The 20683-nt window shown below is 38.4% G+C and overlaps 2 protein-coding genes across 5 annotated transcripts in view; one reads left to right on the top strand and one right to left on the bottom strand.

Annotated features, from left to right (window-relative positions):
• Positions 1 to 226: 226 nt before the first annotated feature.
• ggps1 (geranylgeranyl diphosphate synthase 1) lies at positions 227 to 11585 on the bottom strand. Its single transcript, XM_003215807.4, has 4 exons — positions 11103 to 11585; positions 6439 to 6543; positions 3349 to 3419; positions 227 to 1212 (listed from the first exon to the last, which is right to left on the bottom strand). Exons 2-4 carry the CDS (start codon positions 6506 to 6508, stop codon positions 451 to 453), a joined length of 903 nt encoding a protein of 300 aa, XP_003215855.1. The 5' UTR covers positions 6509 to 6543; positions 11103 to 11585; the 3' UTR covers positions 227 to 450.
• A 206-nt stretch (positions 11586 to 11791) lies between these two features.
• The window catches only part of arid4b (AT-rich interaction domain 4B), a 110448-nt gene continuing 101556 nt past the window's right edge, over positions 11792 to 20683 (top strand). For 3 of the 4 annotated variants that reach the window (XM_062975349.1, XM_062975354.1, XM_062975362.1), the window contains exons 1-2: positions 11792 to 12062; positions 12627 to 12684. In XM_062975349.1, the coding sequence (XP_062831419.1) occupies positions 12679 to 12684 (6 nt within the window). In that variant the 5' untranslated portion in view covers positions 11792 to 12062; positions 12627 to 12678. The remainder of the gene's footprint in view (positions 12063 to 12626; positions 12685 to 20683) is intronic. The other variant, XM_062975344.1, reaches the window with a different exon arrangement.

Genomic DNA, 20683 nt, shown 5'->3' on the forward strand with positions numbered 1-20683 from the left:
GCCTTTCTCAATTACTGTTTAGACCACAGATTGATTTGCTTCACTAAATGTACCCATTTGGCAACATTTCCGTATTAAAACCATTGATCCAAGGCTACAGGAAAAGAAATGTGACAAATGGCCAAAACCAGAACTAAATAAATGCAAAAGAATGGAACATGAACTTCATATCCTTTGGGATATGTGTCTATTAATAAGAAAAGAAAGAGCCCACGACAAAATCAGATAATACAAACAAGGTTTGGCAGCTTTATTTCAGTGGAAGCGTATAACAATATGCAATATTGCATGATAGGCTGAAAATAAGAATTAAAGTATTATTTAAGCCAATACAATCCCTCATTACCCTTAAAATATCCTTTAAAGCCATTCCATAGACAGCAAAAATAGATACTGTAAAATGTTTTTTCCCCTGATTATTTGAATATTGAATTCTACTTATCAATTATATCAATTTTCAGTGTCCCTGAATGTTTTACTTAGGTATTCGACTAAAGCTACAAGCTCAGGGTTGCCTCCAAGCAATTCAATTTGTTTATAAGCTTCAGACTCAAGTTCTTGTAATGTTTTACGTGTGTATTCAAAGGAACCGACATTTTCAAGATAATGTACACAGTATTTTTTAATGTCCACATTTTCAGTTCTTTGTCGCAGGATATTCTGCACCTGTGTGCTCTCTGGCCTGGACCATATGGCATGTATAGTTGGGAATGAGAACTTCCCTTCAGTTAGGTCTTCACAAAAACTTTTGTTTTCACTATATTCTTTGGAATGCAAGTTTGCATAGTCATCGCGAATTTGGAAGAAGAGCCCAAGGGTGTTAAGGAGTGGCTTTAAATCTTTTTTGTAGTTTGAGAACAATTGCATAAGACCTACAGCCAGTCCAAAAAGGCCTCCTGTCTTTTGCAGAACCATGGCTTTATACTCTGATTCTGTTGGACAAGTGTAATTATCTCTCCAGTAAATATCCAAGCCTTGGCCCTTATGGAGTTCCAGAAGCTGGAGAGTGAACACTTTAACAGCATCTGGATGGTCAAGAGTCAAGACTTTTTGCAAACCAAGGAAATATATAAAATTTGCACAGTTTATAACAGATGGTATTCCATAAATGCTGTGAGCCACTGGAAAACCACGTCGTAGTTTTGAATTGTCTTCAATGTCATCTATAAGCAAACTTGCATTGTGCAACATTTCTGTCACTTCAATGATAACCTAGTAAAAAAGAGAAAACAATGAAGTTTGCATTCCACCTTGCATCAATTACTGTATTGCTTTTATAAAAGTTATCTTTGAATTGTCTGATAGCATTGTATTGACCTCAACGTCTGATGTATTTGTGCTTTCACACCTTCTTAGCAGTTTTATTAAATTCTTTAGAACTATCAAAGATTTCCATTCCAATTGTCTAAAGCAGGCATGGGCAAACTTTAGCCCTCCAGGTGTTTTGGACTTCAACTCCCACAGTTCCTAACAGCCGGTAAGCTGGCTGGGATTTCTGGGAGTTGAAGTTCAAAACACCTGGAGGGCTGAGGTTTGCCCATGCCAATTGCATTAGAAGCCTGAGTTCCTAACTGTTCCTAACTGCCATTAGAAGCCTGAGTTCCTAACTGTTTTTGCACGTGCTGATAATTCACATAACAGACATGTAAACAAGTGTATTTTTGCTAATAGTAATTTTATGCAGTATCTTTATTGTACACGTGTCAAAAGGATACATTTTATGTACAGCTCACTTTTGTGAAGACAATTTTAAGGGTTTTAGAGTAGGAATCCAAAAACGACTGTTAACTTTTACAACCACCCACCTCATCAAGGTCTTTTAAAACACAGTGCAAAATTTTACATATTCCTCTTTATTCTGGTATCTGTATTGTGGTATAAGATTATGAAGTAAAAATCCAACTTGTGGCATATGTCTAAGGAAGAGGAAAGTTAAAACTATCTGGTTTGCACCTTTACCTACCATGCTTTCTTGTGCTTCCTTTCCTTCCAGATCAGGCAAATGCAAGGCAGGAGGCACAAGTCCTGGCTTGGCTTGCCAGGTTATTTATGCTCATTAGCCAACTTCCTTCCTAAATCCTCTGGCATACACAGAATGCTTCGAAAACATGCAGCAATATATCCAATGCAAATCAAGCAAGCTTTCTCATGCCCAAAGAGGGCTTAAGGGAGAGGTTCTTCCTTTAATCTTTATTGCATTATCATGTAGAGGAAGACCCTACCTCTCCCTCAAGCCTGTTAACACATAAGTGTGGGGAATGTAATCCAGTCAGAATAATACTTAGCCTAAAGAATGAAAGTTTATATAAAATCCCACCTGCTCTTTTAGCCTGCTGCCCACTTAGTAACATCTCTATGAAGTTGTTCTATGGCAGTCCTTGCCAGCAGAAGTTAGGTTACTAACGGATACTGTGTTTTTTTTGTGAGGACATAAAGTATCTCATGTGTGCCAAATTTCAGGAAACATTAGATGCTGGCTTCACTGCAAAAATAAGCCATTTTATTTTCTTCTGTCTTCTAATTGCATATTTCAACAATTGTGTTACTTGTTTTGGTTTTGCTACTATTCTATTTTATAACTGAAAACTGCTTTGTAAGTTTTTTGTTTCAACGATAAGGTGAACAAAATATTAGGACTTTCACATAAATTCTTTTAAAAATGCTTAAATTGTTCTTTACTGTACTTCCAAACATGGGTACAAACATGACGCACTCTACAATTTTGTAAAACTGAGATGCTGCATTTCTATGCATTTCATAATGTTCACAGAGCAGAAACAACTATATATTAGCAATGGCCAAAATGTTCAGTTGCTCAGTAAGAAGGTAATCATATCAAATATGTCAGCTATACTTCATATCAATTATATACAGGCAGTCCCCAAGTTATGAACAAGATAGATTCTGTATTTGTTTATAAGTCAGAACAGGTACTTTCTGTGTAACTTCAGCCAAATATATACATATATATCTATATTAGCTTTGGATAGCATGGGAAAGGGTTAACACCCCTGTGGTATTTATTTTGCTGCCTGTGCCCGTTTAGAAGATTTCACCTCACTTTCTGTCTCTGTGATAATTGCATTTTGAAAAATTTGGCTTGTTGTGGAACCAATGATTGGTAAGAAAGCTTCATTGGAGGCACCTTTTTCACAAGATAACTCTTTCAGGGGTGAGTTTCCCTTCCGAGAGGTAAATTTCTCTCAATTCCTGTTGTCTCACCCCAGTTCATAACTATGAGACATTTGCAAGTTGCGTGTCTGTAATTCGGGGACTGGCTGTAATTGTAATTTTAAAAAGAAAACATTTATTAGCTGTCAAATCTATTTAACTTTGGCTGCAACTCACTTGTAGCTTATCTTCAGGAACATTCAGCCAGTGATTAAATGCTTGAGAAAGTTTGGTTCTCACTTGCTTACCTGCAAATTAAAAAAAGATGGAATTAATAACTAAATAAAATACCAAAGTTCTTGAAGCATCCAAATCATCTTACTCAGCCAATGCAGTGGACTTCACTAGGATGTCTAAATTTTATGTTCCAATTATTTAAATACATGAAAATGTTGCTTGTTTCCAAAGTTGAGAACAGGTATTTTTGAAGTACTAGCTGTGCCTGGCCACGCGTTGCTGTGGCGAAGTATGGTGGTATGGGAAATAAAGTATTGAGGAATTGGTGGTAGTTAAGGTAAAGGGTAAAGGTGTGTAGTCCAGATAATCCAGTTAAAGCAGATAATGTAAGATTATATGGGTTATATAGCTGTGTGGAAGGGCCTTGAGTCTACACTGCCATCTAATCCAGTTAAAATCAGATAATCTGTATTTTATAGGCAGTGTGGAAGAGGCCTAAGTGAGGCCTAACTCTGCCTGTCCCCTGGGTGAGTGGGTTGCTAGGAGACCAAGTGGGCGGAGCTTAGCCTTCTAACTGGCAGCAGTTGGATAAAAACAATTATTCCTCTCCCTCTAATTAGGACTTTATTTTTCTTTTCTTTTTGTTGTATCAACCTAGAGACGTGGATGATGGGTAGTGTTGTCAATTTTCGAGGTTGTGGGGTGTTTAGTTTTGCTGTTTTGGCGGTCACCAGGATTCCATCACTCTTTTATATATATAGATGGTGTGGATCAAACTATAATGTTTTCTGGCCTAGTTGCGGTTGGCATCACTTTGGTTTGAGTCTTTGTGAAGATAATGCTTACAATGCCTGTTCTAGGACAAAAGCCCTAGGATTCAATAAGACTATGTTTTATCTACATACTGCTCTACAATTTCACTGGGTACTAGCACACTTCATTTTACAAGTATGTTAAGTATTTTGGGATATTAAAGTGTGGTCTTAATCCGTTATGCTTAAAACTAGAAAACCAAATTAAAAGGCCACACCTTGTTCTACTATAATACAGTACTGGGAAGCAACTTGTTACAGCTATTGCTATAAGGTAAAAGAGGATAATTAATATTTTGCATGTTTGGCATAATGTTCAAAACAACAAAGACCTTTGCAGGACTTAAGTCTAAACAATTTCACTTGGCTAAGGTTGCGGGAAACCCACATCTGATGCATCTGATGGAGTCGACTTAAATTCATAGAAAACTTATATTGAATATCAGTTTTGTCAGTCTGAAAAGCTGTAAGATTTTTTGAAGGTTATGGTGAACACTGTCAGAACTGGTGTAATCAGTACATCACTTTCTACTGTTATTTATAGTATTTGTGCATCACTTGGTGCACTAAAATCAGGATTTTGGTAGTCAATATGGAAGGGTTGGCAAACGTCATCAGGAGTGTTTTGATTATGTATTCCTGCATGGCATTGGACTCAGTGGTCCTGGTAATTTCCAACTTGATGATTCTATGTAACATTGTGCAATAAGCAGAGCAACTTTATCTCCTTAAAAGATACTACTGCCCTTAACCTTTCACTGCAGCTCCCATGGGCATATTTCCTCTGCTGTAGTGACTATTATTGATACAGTGGTGTGAATGATGGGCTAGGAAACTAGGTTCAACTCCCTGTTTGGTCATGGAAACCCACTGGGTGACTTTGAACAAGTCAAATCTCTCAGCCTCAGAGAAAGGCAAAGATAAACCTGCTCTGAACAAATTATACCAAGAAATCCCTGTGATATATTCACCTTAAGAAATGCCATAGAAGTGACTCAAATGCACACAACAAGAAGTTACACTGTCTCTTCCCTACACCTACATAATTATGCCAGCATATAGGATTTTAGGTTAATTATTCTACTCCATGGAGTTAAATATATATTGCCCATTAATCTGCAATTTTGGCCATGCACCCCTCACAACCTTTGCACATATTTTTTTACTTGGATCATGAATGGTTACCACATTATTTGAAAGTCAAGGCTAAAATCCAATGCAGATTTATTTGGGAGTTCTATCGAACAAAGTTGGAAGTATTTCCAATCAAATATGCTCAATGTTTCTAGAACTAGAGACTCTGAAAGTTTGATACACAGTAGCAAAATGCTTCTCTAACTGATAAAAATATTATGGTATTTGGTTGGTTAAATAAAAGTATTCACTAAGGCATTATTTAGCCACCAAGCCAATGTGTATGGCACAATGGGAAGGAGCTTTGAGCGAGCATTTTATTATTTTCACTTAAAACACAGCAATTCTCTCCCCCGCCCCAGAGTAGTAGAAACAGTAAAGTAGTATTGAATAAATGTTGCATGCGCTTTCAAACAGGGAATTGTAATTCCATGTTGAAATCTCCCTCTTTGAAAGCAACTGGTCTTATACCTACTGCATTACTTTATTTATTCCGGCTATTCTTCTTGCATAGGATTCAAGGCAGCTTACCTCAAATTACAAACAAGGTGCAACTCAAAACCTATTTGTACAAATGTTTATAACACACAAAAGAGGAAAGAACATTAAAAGTCCCATCTGCCACATAAATTGTAAATCAAAGGCTGACCTAAATAAAGTCAACAGAAAGAGAGAAGGGGCCAATCAAGATGGACTTTATCTGAGAAAACAGTATCAGTTCCACTTTGATCCTGAGAGCTCTTCAACTTTTGCTTTAATCAGGCATATTAGCAGATCATGTCAGAATTTTACTACATACGATTAAAGCTGGTTAACATAAAATAGTAAAGGAATATGAATGAAATAGAATAACAATCTACCACTTTCAAAAGGCAAGAGTATATAAATATTGCTTTTTACTGACATGTTCATTGCACGTTTCTTACCCATACAAGAACGCTTGTAAAAAATGAAAATGCAGACAGTATAACAGAGATAACAGAAAAGTAAAAGACTCTTGCTTAAGATAAATAATATTTAACCTTAAGTTTTAAAGCTGAGAAATAAATGCTATATCTATTTTCACAACTTAAAGAGATTGCTACGGTCAAGGCTGAAATACTAATTTACCAAACAGTGCTAAAATCAAGGAATGAAATGGTACCTGGGAGTTGAAGTAGATAGTGGTATGGCTCCAGGAGAACTCTTTTACATGTCTCTTCTACTTGTTCCATTTTTTTAAAAAAAGAATTCAGAGGAGCAGTTCACTCTATTTTAGAAAATAAAAAATAGTATAGTTTAAAGATTCCTTAAAACTAAGCTCTCACTACAGAACATGATGTGTGCTAATGAAATAGGGGTTGTGGGGTAATATTGTATATAGGCGGCTGAAGCAGATAAACCAATTGCTACAAGCTTTGTACAAAATAGGATGTCATTCTGTGTAATACTTTTGCAAAGTTTCTTGAGGATTATATATAAATTTTCTGAAATATGTACCCATACACATATACCATCTTTTCGCTCATGCTATATGAATGGCTTCCTCATCCAGAACATTCTGGATTTAGGCAAACATATTCTTAAATATTGTTATGTTTTGCTTTTCCCTACAGGCTTCACTATCTTCTTTTTTCGTCTCTCTTTTCTAATGTGTCTTACTGCAGTGCAGGTGTAGACAGAATGAAACAGTTCATCTCCTGCAATTTAAACACAGAAGCTGCAGCCATAACATGGTTCTATGCCAAATCAGTAATTTACACTGTTGACCAAAACCTTAAACACTGCTTTTGAGCACGCAATTTCCAATGACTTCCCTATACCTCCACAAATGAGATGTGTTAAAAGGAAACTGTGCAAGATAGCATCCTTATGATGGTTTAAAATTTGTCTTGTAGTGCACTGCTAAATAACCGTGTGCTTTATCCAAAATACAACTACCCTGTACTATGAATCTACCTTAAGTTCTTTCATATCAATTACTTAAAGAGGATGAAACACCTTTGTACAGAAGATTGTATCCAAAGGTGTTCTTCCATCTGCCACATAAATTGTAAATCAAAGGCTGACCTAAATAAAGTCAACAGAAAGAGAGAAGGGGCCAATCAAGATGGACTTTCCCTGAGGAAACAGTATCAGTTCCACTTTGATCCTGAGAGCTCTTCAACTTCTGCTTTAATCAGGCATATTAGCAGATCGTGTCAGAATTTTACTACATAGGTGCAAGTAGCAAACCCTGTCCTCTGCCTGCACTTCCAAATCTGTCCCATTGGATTCAATCACACACAGATTAGCTCTGACAGTGAGTGGAAGGAAATGGAAAGACAACATAATGTTAAAAGCCGTTTTGAGTCTCTTTTGTACAGGGACAGTGGGGTATAATAATAATAACAACAACAGCAACTTTATTCTTATATCCCGCTACCATCTCCCCGAAGGGACTCGGAGCGGCTCACATGGGGCCAAGCCCAGGGATAACATAGGATAAAACACAATCCATAATTGAAATATAAACAATATAAATATAAATAAAACAGCATAAAGCACAGCAATTACTTTACAACCAGGCCATAGATACTGTATATGCGAAGGGAGGCTTGTGTAGGACTCTGAGTAAAGTTCATGGATAGGATAGGGACGATCAGGGATAAGGGCAGGAGAAGAAGTTGTAAACATACTATCTGAAGGGACTGTTCATTCAAACGCGCACCAGAACATCCACGTTTTTAGTTCCTTACAGAAGGTGGACAGTGAAGTTGCCAGTCTGATCTCCTTAGGGAGAGAGATGAGGAGTACTTAATATCAACATTTAAGCAACCAGATGAGAGATGCTGGCTGTGATACTTCTGTATTTATCAGAAAGTCTCCTTCGTCTTTTACACTGGAGCTCAACAATCTAGATTTCAATGTGTTGCTGAAGGCTTTCATGGCCAAAATAACTGGGTTGCTGTGAGTTTTCCAGGCTGTATGGCCATGTTCCAGAAGCATTCTCTCCTGACATTTTGCCCACATCAATGGCAGGCATCCTCAGAGGTTGTGAGGTCTTGAAAACTAGGCAAGTGGGGTGTATATATCTGTGGAATGTTTAGGATGGGAGAAAGAACTCTTGCCTGCATGAGGCAAGTGTGAATGCTGCAATTGGCCATCTTGATTAGCATTTAATGACCTTGCAGCTTCAAAGCCTGAGTGCTTCCTGCTTGGGGGAATCCTCACAATCTCTGAGGATGTCTGCCATAGATGTGGGAGAAATGTCAGGAGAGACTGCTTCTGGAATATAGCCATACAGCCCGGAAAACTCAAAGCAACCCAATCTGGATTTCCCCAAACACCCACAACACAATTTGTGTGAATCTAGGAAAAACTAAAGTTGCAAAATGCCAACCCCCAGAACAAAACTTACACACAACACCTTGTACGTTGTGTTGGAAGTCAACCTTTTCATCTTAATGAAACTTTTAAATAAATACACAAGCCAACTCTGCACTGGATTGTCAAAAAAAAATAACACTTTGTGAGGTTACAATCAATAGCTTAGTACCCATTAACACTTAAGTCACTTAAGGGCAGCATCATGATCTTATTTCTGTTTTTCCAGCAAATACTTACCGTATATACTTGAAGCCAGCCGAGTTTTTCAGCCCTTTTTATGAGCTGAAAAAGCCTCCCCCGGCTTATAATTGGGTCAAGCCGGCAGCAGAGCCTGGAGGTCGTTGCTTGCAATATATGATATATTTATCTCTCATGTCACCCTCCCTTATCAGTGTTTACTTTTCCAAAGCCTCCCTCTCTTAACTAAGGGAATGTTTTGAAAAGGGAACGAAGCCCTTGAAAGTCAGGAAGAAGAATATATATACCCATTAATCTTATAAAAGCATTTTCTCCTGAAATATTTGTTAATCTCTCCTACAGATATATAGGCATTTCCCCCTGCAAGCCTTTGCAATCCCTATGTACCTTTATATTTGTATCTATCTATATACATTAATTTTATATATGAATTTTCCCTCATATGTTTGCAAGTCTTTGCAAATCCTATAGAGATATAATTATCTACATATAGAGAAGTGTCTAGATAGATATATATGAATATAGATATATAGGGATTTCAAATATTGCAGGAGGGAAATGCACATATATAGAGAAAGGATTTCCAAACGTTTCAGGGGGAAATGCATATGTGAAATTATTATATATAATTATAGATCTGTATCTAGCTCTGCATTGTTTATGTAGGCATTGAATGTTTGCCTGTTATTATGATGGAAGCTGGCCTGAGTCCCCATGGGGAGATGGATAGGGCAGGATACAAATGAAGTTATTATTATTATAAAGTTATTGTTAATACCATATTGTTTTTGGTGACCCTACATTTCCACTTACAGAGCTAGTTTACTGCTTTTCTTTGAAATATGGTAAATATTCAAAAACCTTTAACCTACTGGTGCCTCAATATAATTTCATTGGGATCTATTTTCATTTTGAAATTGACCCATAGCTGCTGCATTTTCCACCCTCGGCTTATACTCGAGTCAGTAAGTTTCCCCAGTTTTTTGTGGTAAAATTAGGTGCCTCAGCTTATATTAGGGTTGGCTTATACTCAAATATATAAGGTAATTACATTTACTGTAATAGTCACAAAAGGAAACAGAGGGTCTGTGAAATCTATATGAATGCATGACATTTGGATCCAAGTAGAGAAAAATCAAGATTGAAATAAATCAGCAATGCAATTACACTTCATGGTGTTCCACAAAAAGATCCACTAAACTGCCAGAAGTTATCAGTAACAAAAACTACATTTTTCTCCCACTGTTTTGTATTCTTTCCCCACTGAATGGTTCTGGTCCAGCTTACCTATCTGAACACATCTCCCTCTATGAGCCAGTTAGAACATTAAGATTGGCTGGGGAGGCCCTGCTCTCGGTCCCACCATCCTCACAAGCACCACTGGTGGGAACGAGAGACTAGGCCTTTTCAGTAGTGGCCCCTCAGCTATGCAATTCCCTTCCCAGCAAAATTAGATCCCTCCTAGCATTTAGAAAACAACTTAAAATCTGGCTATTCAAGCAAGCATTTGGTGAGTGACAGCAGCAACGAAACAGTGAAATAATAACCTCGGGATTTATGCAATTATTTAATGTTTATGTCTTATGTCAATGTCTATGATTTATGTCTAAAGGTTTAAATTCACAATTATATGCAATTTTAGATATATGACGTGTTTTTTTGTATGTGAGGCGCTGAATTTGCCACCCACCATGTCGTAAACTGCTTTGGAGGGTGAGAAAAGTGGTATAGAAATGCAATAAATAAATAATATAAAAGAATGTACAATGCACTATTCTACTTGCAGGGTTTTCCTGGGTACAAAAGCACCTCATTTTGCTACAAAGCACATCAGATAGTTGAGGTGTGTTTTGACAACAAAATAACCTGCGCTGGGTCGATTTGGATATTTGATGACTGTCACTGTGATCTACCCAGGGCTTACTTTTAACATGCCCATTATGACTTATTCCCCACTCTTGTTATTTGGTTAGAAACCTTTTCACACAACTGCCATACTCCTCCTCCTCCTGCTCCCTAACGAGTTAGATTTAATTGCTCTCAAGAATTCCATGTATTGCATTAGTTTTTTTCCTGATTGTCATAAAAGAACATCCAATGCGCTCCGGAATTTAAAAAAAAAACACATCTCATGGAAGTCATGGAATGATTTATATCTCAATACATCCCTATCATACAGGCGCCACTCCATGTATATAATGAATCTAATCTTCAGCGATGAAAAAGAGGGCTTAAACACGCCTGTCGGATTACAAACCGTACCTTGGAAGCCTCCCGAAACCAGCCAGCCTCTTGCCTACTCCTCTGTCGTCTCCTTCCTTCTCGACCCGCCCGCGTCCCCTTTTACAGCCGCTTGCGAAGGTGGGCGGGACTTGCAGAAGGGCGGGGGGCAGGAGAGGAGGGAGGGAGGGAAGGCGGCCCCCGCTCCTGAGGAAGGCTTCGGCTCGCCCGCGGCCTCCTCCGCCGACGGGAGGGAGCCGCACTCTTCTCAGGCGCCGCTCAGCCCCGCTTTGGGTCTCCGCTCGGAGCGGAGAAGACCAGGCCCCACCCCCGGGTCCCTTCCGCCTCAGTCGCCCGATGGGGGGAAAATGCGCCACCGGAGCGCCTTGGCGCAGGCGCCGGCTCCTCCCCGTCCTCCCCTTGTCATAAGCCCTCTTCGGTCCTCTCCCCTCCATTTTCATTGCTCCAGTCCCGGTGCATTTCGGGAGTTGTAGTGCAGCCGGGCGCAAAATCCCCGCCGGAGTCTGCGGCAAAAGGGGACCGCGAAGGACCTCACTACCCAGAAGCCTCCGCGAAGGGCCGGCTCTGTTTCCATAGAACGGCGGTGAGAATTACATCAGTGTTTCTGATCGAGAAGCTAATGGCGTGGAGGGAGTAGGCGTGCCTTGCGTCTTGGCAGCCAATGGCGTGCCGGTAAGGCGGGGAGAGGGCGGGCTTTGCGCCGTCAGTCACTCCAGGGTCTTGGGGGAGGGGAGTGAGCAGCTCGGAGGAGAGCCACCGCCGCCGCTGCTGTCGCCGCCGCTACCTCCGAGGCTGGGACGGGAGGGACCGCTTTCCCCCTCGCCGGCCCGACGATTTCTCCATAAGCGTGGGATTACTATTCTTCTCCTCTTCTGCCCAGGGATCAGGTTCAGCGTTGGGAGGAGGCTCCATCCTCCTCGCCCCCCCCCCCCCTCGCCTCGAAGGTTTGGGGGGACCAGCGAGAGAGAGAGAGGAACAAAGGTAACGTTGCCCTGAGCGAGAGCTTCCCGGCTTCCGTAGCCGTGAGTGGAAGCCCTTGAGGGAGAGAGAGAGAGAAAGCAAGAGGCGCTGCTTCTTCGGTTTGTTGTTTTCCTCGTCACCGAGGCTGCGGCTCTGGAAGCGGCTCGGACGACGACGAGGAGGAGGAAGAGGAGGAGGAGAAGGAGGCGAGCCGCCTCCCGAGCCGCCCCCATCTTCCTCCTCTCTCTCGTTACAATGGCGAGGCCTCCCCTCCCTCAGAAAAGGCGAAGGCCTCCGAAGAGGCGAAGGCGGGGGGCCGCTTGTTGTGAGTGAGGCGGTTGGTTGTTGTGGCAAGTTTCTCCTCTGACAGAAATGGCGTCAAAGGAAGGCGGCAGCGAGGGGGAAAGAGAGAGAGAGAGAGGCGACAGGGAGGAAGAAGGCCGGGCTTTGTGTGTGTGTGTGTGTGTGAGAGAGAGAGAAAGAGAGAGAAGCGCCCCAAGAATACTACAACCCCCCCCCCCCCTTTCGCACTAGGGGGAAAAGGGGAGGTGCGGCGTTGCCTCAGTGCTTTGTTTTACATTTCAGGTCCTCAGCCGCTCCGACCTCTTTTCGGGTTTGACTCCTGCAGTTCTTCGTCATGAAGGTAAAAAACCCCTGTCTCTGTGTCTGTCTGTGCGGGGAGAGGATGGGAGGGCGGTTATGTCTACTACTCCAGCTCTGCCGTTTTCAGTGGCTGTGTTTTCCAGAGCCAAGCTGCCGGCTGTTTTCCTCTTTTGAACATGTCGTCGTCGTGGTCGTGTGTGAGGCAGGGCTTGGCTTTTTTTAAAGCCTCCTCTTCGGCTGCAGAATGGAAAGCAAGCCAGGGAGTTGGAGTTTGCCTCCTTTACCGAAAGGGAAGGGGGACATGGCTGCCTGGTGTATAGTTTTGTGGGAGAGAGAGGGGAGGGGGTAGCATTGGCTATTCCTCAGAAAAGTAGTTGAAACAGTTGTGTTTTCTGTTTACATGAAAGGATAGAACCCTTTTGTATCCATTTAGTGTCGAGATCGATATTTAGAAGTGGTTAGATAGAAAACAACTGTTTAAAAAAGCTGTATGTAAAAGAATTTTTAAAGCAGCATTGCTTTTTTACTATTGGATGCAGAGAATGTTTATATAGCATGTACCTGTTAGCTGAAAGGGTCTGACAGCTGGTGGTCAAGTGTTTTGAAACAAATGAGATGGAAGTAATGTTCATACTGTTGTTGAAGGCTTTCATGGCCAGACTCACTTGGTTGCTGTGAGCTTTCCGGGCTGTATGGCCATGTTCCAGAAGCATTCTCTCCTGATGTTTCGCCCACATCTATTGCAGGCATCCTCAGAGATGTGAGGTCTATTGGAAACTAGGCAAACGGGATTTATATATTTGTGGAAAGTCCAGGTTGGGAAAAAGAACTTTTGTCTGTGTGAATGTTGCAGTTGATTACCTTGATTAGTAGGAAGGAAGCAGCCAGTTCTTGAATCTGCAAGGCATTCAATGCTAATCAAGGTGATCAATTGCAACATTCACACTTGCCTCAAACAGACAAAAGTTCTTTCTCCCAACCTGGACTTTCCACAGATATATAAATCCCACTTGCCTAGTTTCCAATATACCTCACAACCTCTGAGGATTCCTGCCATAGATGTGGGCGAAACATCAGGAGAGAATGCTTCTGGAACATGGACAGACAGCCTGGAAAACTCACAGCAACCCAATGTTCATGCTGTGTTTCTTATTTTGAAGAGGTGAAAAGAAAAGACAAAGTCTTGATGATTTTCTGCTTTGATAATCCAAAATCTTCTGTACATCCCTTCAATTGATTGTTATCAGTCCGAGCTGACTTTCCTTATTTTTTGAACCTGTGTTGTTTATGTCTGTGGACTCAGAAGTTAGTACAAGGTCTTACTTGATTTTTTTCAGGCCAAATATCTAATAAAGGGCTTCTTATACTGTGGTAGATGTGGTTTTCAGGTTTTTAAAAACCCTATGGAAGGCAGCTCTTGAATAACAGAAAAGGAAATGTTGCAGAATACTCGAATGATCTGTGCTGCCTACCATCTTTGTTATTAAATATTGTAGCTGGTTCATCTGTTGCTTAAAGACTTTTTTGAGAGATACGGATAACTGCAGTTATGTATCAGCTGTGCCGGAAACACTCGGAATAACATAGAATCAAATACTACAGTTAAATCAGTGGTTTTGTCAAGACTCTTTTTTGTTGTTGAAATAGTTGTTTAATTTTATTGTTTCTGAAAGAATAATTGGTAAATTGGTTAATAACATCTCTTCTTTGCATTATGTGACAAGTTTTTTGGTACAAGAGTGCAGAATCAATTATCCTTATGTTTATATTCAAGCTTGGGACTTACCGAGAGTGAAAGAATAATAATGCTTAGATACTGTGATTAAAACAATTGCCACACATTTGTGAAGTATGTAACTATGCTGGTGTGAAGAGATTATTGCAAATGAAAGGCGGTCTTTGTGCCATAGTAACTTAAATCTTCCATGTGTTAGGTGTGTGATAAATTGGTCTGACTGAACACATTTGAGCAGATAGAAATTGAAGCTATAGTGTAATCATACTTCATAAACTGATGTACTCAGTCACTTAACATTGTAATACTAGAACTTTGCAGTTACGTTTTTGGCTTCATTTTATAAGCATTTTTTTTCTGTTTGGAGTAGCTACTTGAGGTTATTACTTAAAAGTTTGCTTGGAGAGTTTGCAGAAAAGGGCTTATTTTATAATAAGTGTTCGTAGAACTGCATTGAAAGAAGTGAAATAATTTTTACAGTATAGATTGTGTAAAAACACTGCAAAAGTTTGGTACTAGAATGTCTGCTTTGCTTCCAGAATGTCAGATAGATGGGATATTTTGTGACAACAGTGTTTCTTCTCTTGTACATTCACAACTTTGGCCAAAAATGAAGCGGATACAGCTTTTGGTATTCCATAGATAGATGTGGACAAAGAGCAACATTTGTTTAATGCAGAAAGTTTTAGTCCCCGATAGCTGTGACATGGGAGGGCAAAAGAATACTGGAGTTCATTTATGCTGCATTATAAGGCAGCATTGAATAGATAATAAATCTGCTATCCTGTATGGAACATTAGTCTTCTATACATTTATGATTTCAGTAAAGACTGAGATATGTGTGCACAGGTGGAAAATTGAGTTTTTGTTAATACTGTGAATAATCATTATGATCTTTTTTGTTCTGTATTGTGGAAAGATTTATTTCCCAAGCTTTGTGTTGTGCCTTCTATCTTTTTTCCATTGAACCTTTAAGCAGTTTGGCTGGTTGCATTTTATTAATTACTAACATGTTTTTTAAATAACAGATTTACACTTTTAGACAATAATATCCGTTGAGTGTCCCTTATTGGAAACAATTATCAGAAAACCAAGTGTTGTGGATTTCAGATTTTTTCATATATTGGAATACTGTACTTGTATTTCCATATATAGCACATATATAGTGAAATATCTTGAGAATTGGGACCTAAATCTAAGCATAAAAATAATTTTCCTTTCGTATGCACTTTACACATATCACCCAAAGGTAATTTTGTATAATATTTTCAATACATTCTGTGTATGAAACAGTTTTTATACACTGAATCATCAGATAGCAAAGGTGTCACTATCTCACCAGTTTCAGATTTTAGAGTAATTTGGATATCAGAATTTTGGATAAGGGATCCTCCACTTGTATTCTCCTTTCCTTTATATTTTATGATCAAAAATATAATTTAGATAAGAATAACACTAACCAAAACAATAAGCAATTAATATTTTTTCTTATGTGAAAGTAATGTTTTTCTTTAGTAAATATAATATGTGAAAAAGTAGTGAAAAGTCATGTGAAAAGTAGTGCTTAAATGAATGAGTGGTGAAAATTATAAGTGAGGGGACTTCTTAGACTCAGCAACGTGAGAATAACATTAATTATACAATTGTGCTGAAAGCACTGATGAATGGACATGCTGGCTGTTCCTTCAAAATTGGAGACACATTTGTCTGGAGTTTCCATTTTTGTCCCAGTTTACTATTTCACTTTCTTATGATGTTTGAAGTTGGAGAGGAGGCTTTTCTCTGCTGTAGTCTATCAAAGCCTGAGGATAAATATATTTTCTTCTTTTTAAATTAAATATACTCAGATTTAGGCACCATAAACTACCTAAAAGCAAAGGTTCAGCTGTATGATTAAGGTGCACAGATACTCCCTAGCAGCTATTGTGTGACTCCAGATAGAACTGGAGTCTAATGGAGGGCTTAAGGGAGAGAATTTCCATGTAATGAATTTATGGTATAGTAACTAATAACTAGAGAGCTGTAATGAACTAAAAGTTCTGGAACAATGGTTGTTTAAGAAGGTGTTAAATATTCTCTGAATTTAATCATATAATACTTAGAACAGCTAGAGATCAATTGTTAGAATGTATTGGAATACAGAATAAATTATAGTAGTACTTTATGTTACATAGGAATGTTTTCTTTAGCCTTGAGAAAAAAAATCATTTGTACAAGAGTACTTCAGTTATTTAAAAATATTCATATACATGAGAAATGCTCTCACACAACAGTAGTACTGAAATCAAAATTGTCTTCCAGTTAAAAAAGCAGCTTATTTAAGCCACAGTATGACCTTTAGTTATTACTTTTGGTCAAGTTGCTATACTTTTGTTCACTACATGCTGCTTTATAACTAAAACTGACATAAAATAAATGGATTGATGTTACCTGCTGGCATTTGTAGTCCAAGGTATAGTTCGTCTGCCTTGAGAATATACTGAGTAGTAAATTTATATGAACATTTGCATCTGATTAAAATGAATTTAACTTAAAATATAAGAACAATGCGATAAAATATACATTGTTAAAAAGATAATATTGGGAAATCATAGTTACCAGGAGATGCTAAACTACAAGTCTCCAGTTGTGTTTGTGATTGACAAGGATAGCAATTTTTTTGAATCCCTTGCAAAATTATAAGCTGGTTAGTCAGAATACTGATCACTTTAGATATAGTAAATTTCCTTGTAAGTACAGTACTACTATCTGACATTATATATACAGTATAACACTCTGTTTTGCAGTCAGTACAAATTCATATTTTGAATCATGTTGTAAACCAATTGTTGGCAATTTGTGCAGATAGTATACAGTAGAAGATGTGTAAACTATATGTGGCACAGAAACAATATCCATTGGTGGAATCTGGTTGTATATATAGTGTGCCCTCCCTACTTTGCAGTTCGCTTTTTGCTCCCACATTGCTTCGCGGTTTTTTCTGAGTACACATGCGCAGAAGGTGCCAGTTTCCCCCTTGCCCATGCGCCCTCCCTCTCATCGGCGTTCAGCCAGGCCACTCTGGATGCCAACGAAAGGGAGGTGCCGGAGAGGAAGAAGCGCAGGAAGAAGGCTTGCAAAGGGTAGAAAGGCCACCTAACTACTAATATAATGTGTAAATATTGAAATGAATATAGTGCCCCTACTTCGGGGAATTTCACTTATTGCGGGTGGTCCTGGAATGCAAGTGAGGGAACACTGTATTGTCTTTAAGTCTGTGAGTGAGGCAAATAATTGAACTTTTACTTTTCCTCTACTCTGTTTTCTTAATTATGTTTCTTTTTCTAGTTCTTCGACTGTACTCAGAGGCCTAGTTCTTGTACTGAGTAAAAAGTGCCAAAATTCGTTTACAATTGCATTTTTGTAATATACTTATCAACTGTTGTATGTAGCCTTTTTGTACAGGTGGCCCAGTGTGAAATAGTACTATGCTTTAATGTCTTCAACTTTCTGGCTGCAATATTGAGAAAGCTCAGCTTCAGACAATGTACCATGAGCCATTTAAGAATTCAGTAATGTTGAATTTTTCTAGCTAACTGTTTAGAAGCAAATGCAGATTTAGAAAAGTGCAGACGACTATATTTAGAAAAGGCAGAATACAGAAATAAAGCGGCAATAGTACCAAAACTTATAAGATATTGTCCTCTTAAAATGATTGCTTGGTTACAGAAGTTTAAAAAATGTGTATCTTACCTTTGTTCTCAATTTCTCATGTTAATATAATTCAGTAAAGTAACAAAAACCAATATTATATTGGTGTTATGGTGGTGTAGATGTATCCCAAAACACAGTGAAAGTTTTTGCCCCATACATGCTATAACTGAATTGTCACAGAATAGTTTTTGGATTTTGGTGCTACCTAATCCTACCTGTTTAAAGGGGTTATATATTTGCTAAATGAGAGTAATATTTCATGTATTTGATAGAAATATGCTATGTCCACAGAAGCATTAAAGTACCACATGACCTTTTATTTTAGCTGGAACAGAGTAGCATAGCTAGTCCTCTGAGAACTGATACAATCAATTTCTTTAAGCATAATCTCAAGTGAAGAGATCGGATTTTTGATCAAATGGTAGGAAATAATGATAGAGATATTTTTGAAATTATTTTGTATCAATTAAAAAGTCAGCTTTTTGTGGAATCATGAATGTATATGCAATGTACATCCCCCCAATTACTTACATTTTCAAGAGAATTGCATGCAGACAACGCGTAAAAGGTAGAAGTGTTCATCCATGAGCTAGAATTTTGAAAAAGGTGTAAATATAATTATGCCAAATCAGACCATAAAACATCAATGGGAAGAAGAAAAGCCAATGCTTTTCCTTTCTGGAGAACTTGTGTATAGTAATGAGTAGAGGTTGCCCTGTGAGCTGAGCTTTTTTGGAACTACAGTGTTCCCTCACTACTTCACTGTTCACTTTTCGCGGATTTGCTGTTTTGAGGTTTTTCAATAAACTCTAAAAGACTATTATAAATCATAAAAAAAATACAATTTACAGCCTAAGGAAGAGAGGAAGGAGAAGCCAAAGGGAGAGAAAAGGAGCCCAAGTTGCAACGGGAGGAGAAGGAGGCGATTTATCAACACACAGTTGTTTGATAAAGACTTAAAATAGTGTATAACTACTAAAATAATATATAAATATTAAAATAAATATAGTGTCCCTATTTAACAGATTTTCACTTATTGCGGGTGGTCCTGGAACCTAACCCTTGCAATAAGTGAGGGAACACTGTACAGAGTGCCTCTCTAGTGAGATAAAGGTGCTTGAAGTTGGCAAGAAAGTAATTGATTTTATAGAACTGTGTTCACTGCATACATTTAATTAAGAAAGTAATCAATAATTAGCTGATAGAATTGACTTTACCTTCAAAGATCAATAAAAATAATCAGTCTTTGAGGGTGATGCGTTATTAAACTATGCTTTCTGAACTAGCAAACTGCTAAAAAGTTTAGAGAAATTGAACTTTATGTATGATTTCATAGAAGATCTAACAAGAACTCAGACACCTGAAGGAAAATTTGTCTTATTGTGTTTTTGTCTTTAAAAATAACTAAGTCATACATAATTCAAAACTTACTTTTGAGATACCATGATGTCCTAATTTTGAAAGAACCAAGGTAATAGTGGGAAAATCTAGGCAGATCAAGATATTGAGATGTGTATGTACAGTAGAGTCTCGCTTATCCAAGCTCCGCTTATCCAAGGTTCTGTATTATCCAACGCAGTTTGCCTTTTAATAGTCTATGTTGTTGTAGTCAATTTTTCAATAAATTGTGAAATTTTGGTGCTAAATTCATAAATACAGTAATTATTACATAACGTTATTGTGTACTGAATTGCTTTTTCTATCCATTTGTTGTAAAGCATGATGTTTTGGTGCTTAATTTGTAAAATCATAACATAATTTGATATTTAATAGGCTTTTCCTTAATCCCTCCTTATTATCCAACATTTTCGCTTATCCAATGTTCTGCTGGCCTGTTTATGTTGGATAAGTGAGACTCCACTGTATTATAATTTTTTAAAAAATGACACATCTACGCAAAACATATATCAAGTAAAATGTTTTTTGCTTTATTTTTTGTCTAAAGATGGAGTCCTCCTGTCCTAGTAGTATGCCTGATTCTTGGTAATTCTAGCTAAGGGTTGTGGGTGTGGTATCATATCAGGAGGGCACCATATGTGAAAAAGAGCATAATGTGGAAGGCTCTACAATCTGATTATTTTTTTACCTGATATATGCTTTTTTTCAGGATAAAGGACTTGAACATAAATCCCAGTTGTTTATACATTTTTATTGAATTTTTTTTATTCCCAGAGGCAATTTGGAATGTTTTTATTAGATATCACAGATAGCAATCATATTTCATGTTTGTATGATGTAGTTTATTGAGTGTGAAAGAAGGTTAAGGGGACTCATGCATTTTTACAAATAAACCTTAACTTTCAAGATACATGTTTAAGAATTTACCTACATATTCTGTTGACCATTGCTTTTCATTATGTATTGAAGCATATGAAAGTGTAGCACAATAGCTCTAAGACAAAACACAAGATGAGCTCCCAGGCGCCTCATGAACTTGGAGCTGAAGAGAAGGAAAGGATTTTTTTCTGACCTTCTGATCCTTTAGCGTTTAGACCGGTGGTTCTCAACCTGTGGGTCCCCAGGTGTTTTGGCCTACAACTCCATGAAATCCCAGCCAGTTTACCAGCTGTTAAGATTTCTGGGAGTTGAAGACCAAAATATCTGGAGATCC

The sequence above is a fragment of the Anolis carolinensis genome, chromosome 1, assembly GCF_035594765.1.
Source record: "Anolis carolinensis isolate JA03-04 chromosome 1, rAnoCar3.1.pri, whole genome shotgun sequence".
Lineage (NCBI taxonomy): Eukaryota > Metazoa > Chordata > Lepidosauria > Squamata > Dactyloidae > Anolis > Anolis carolinensis.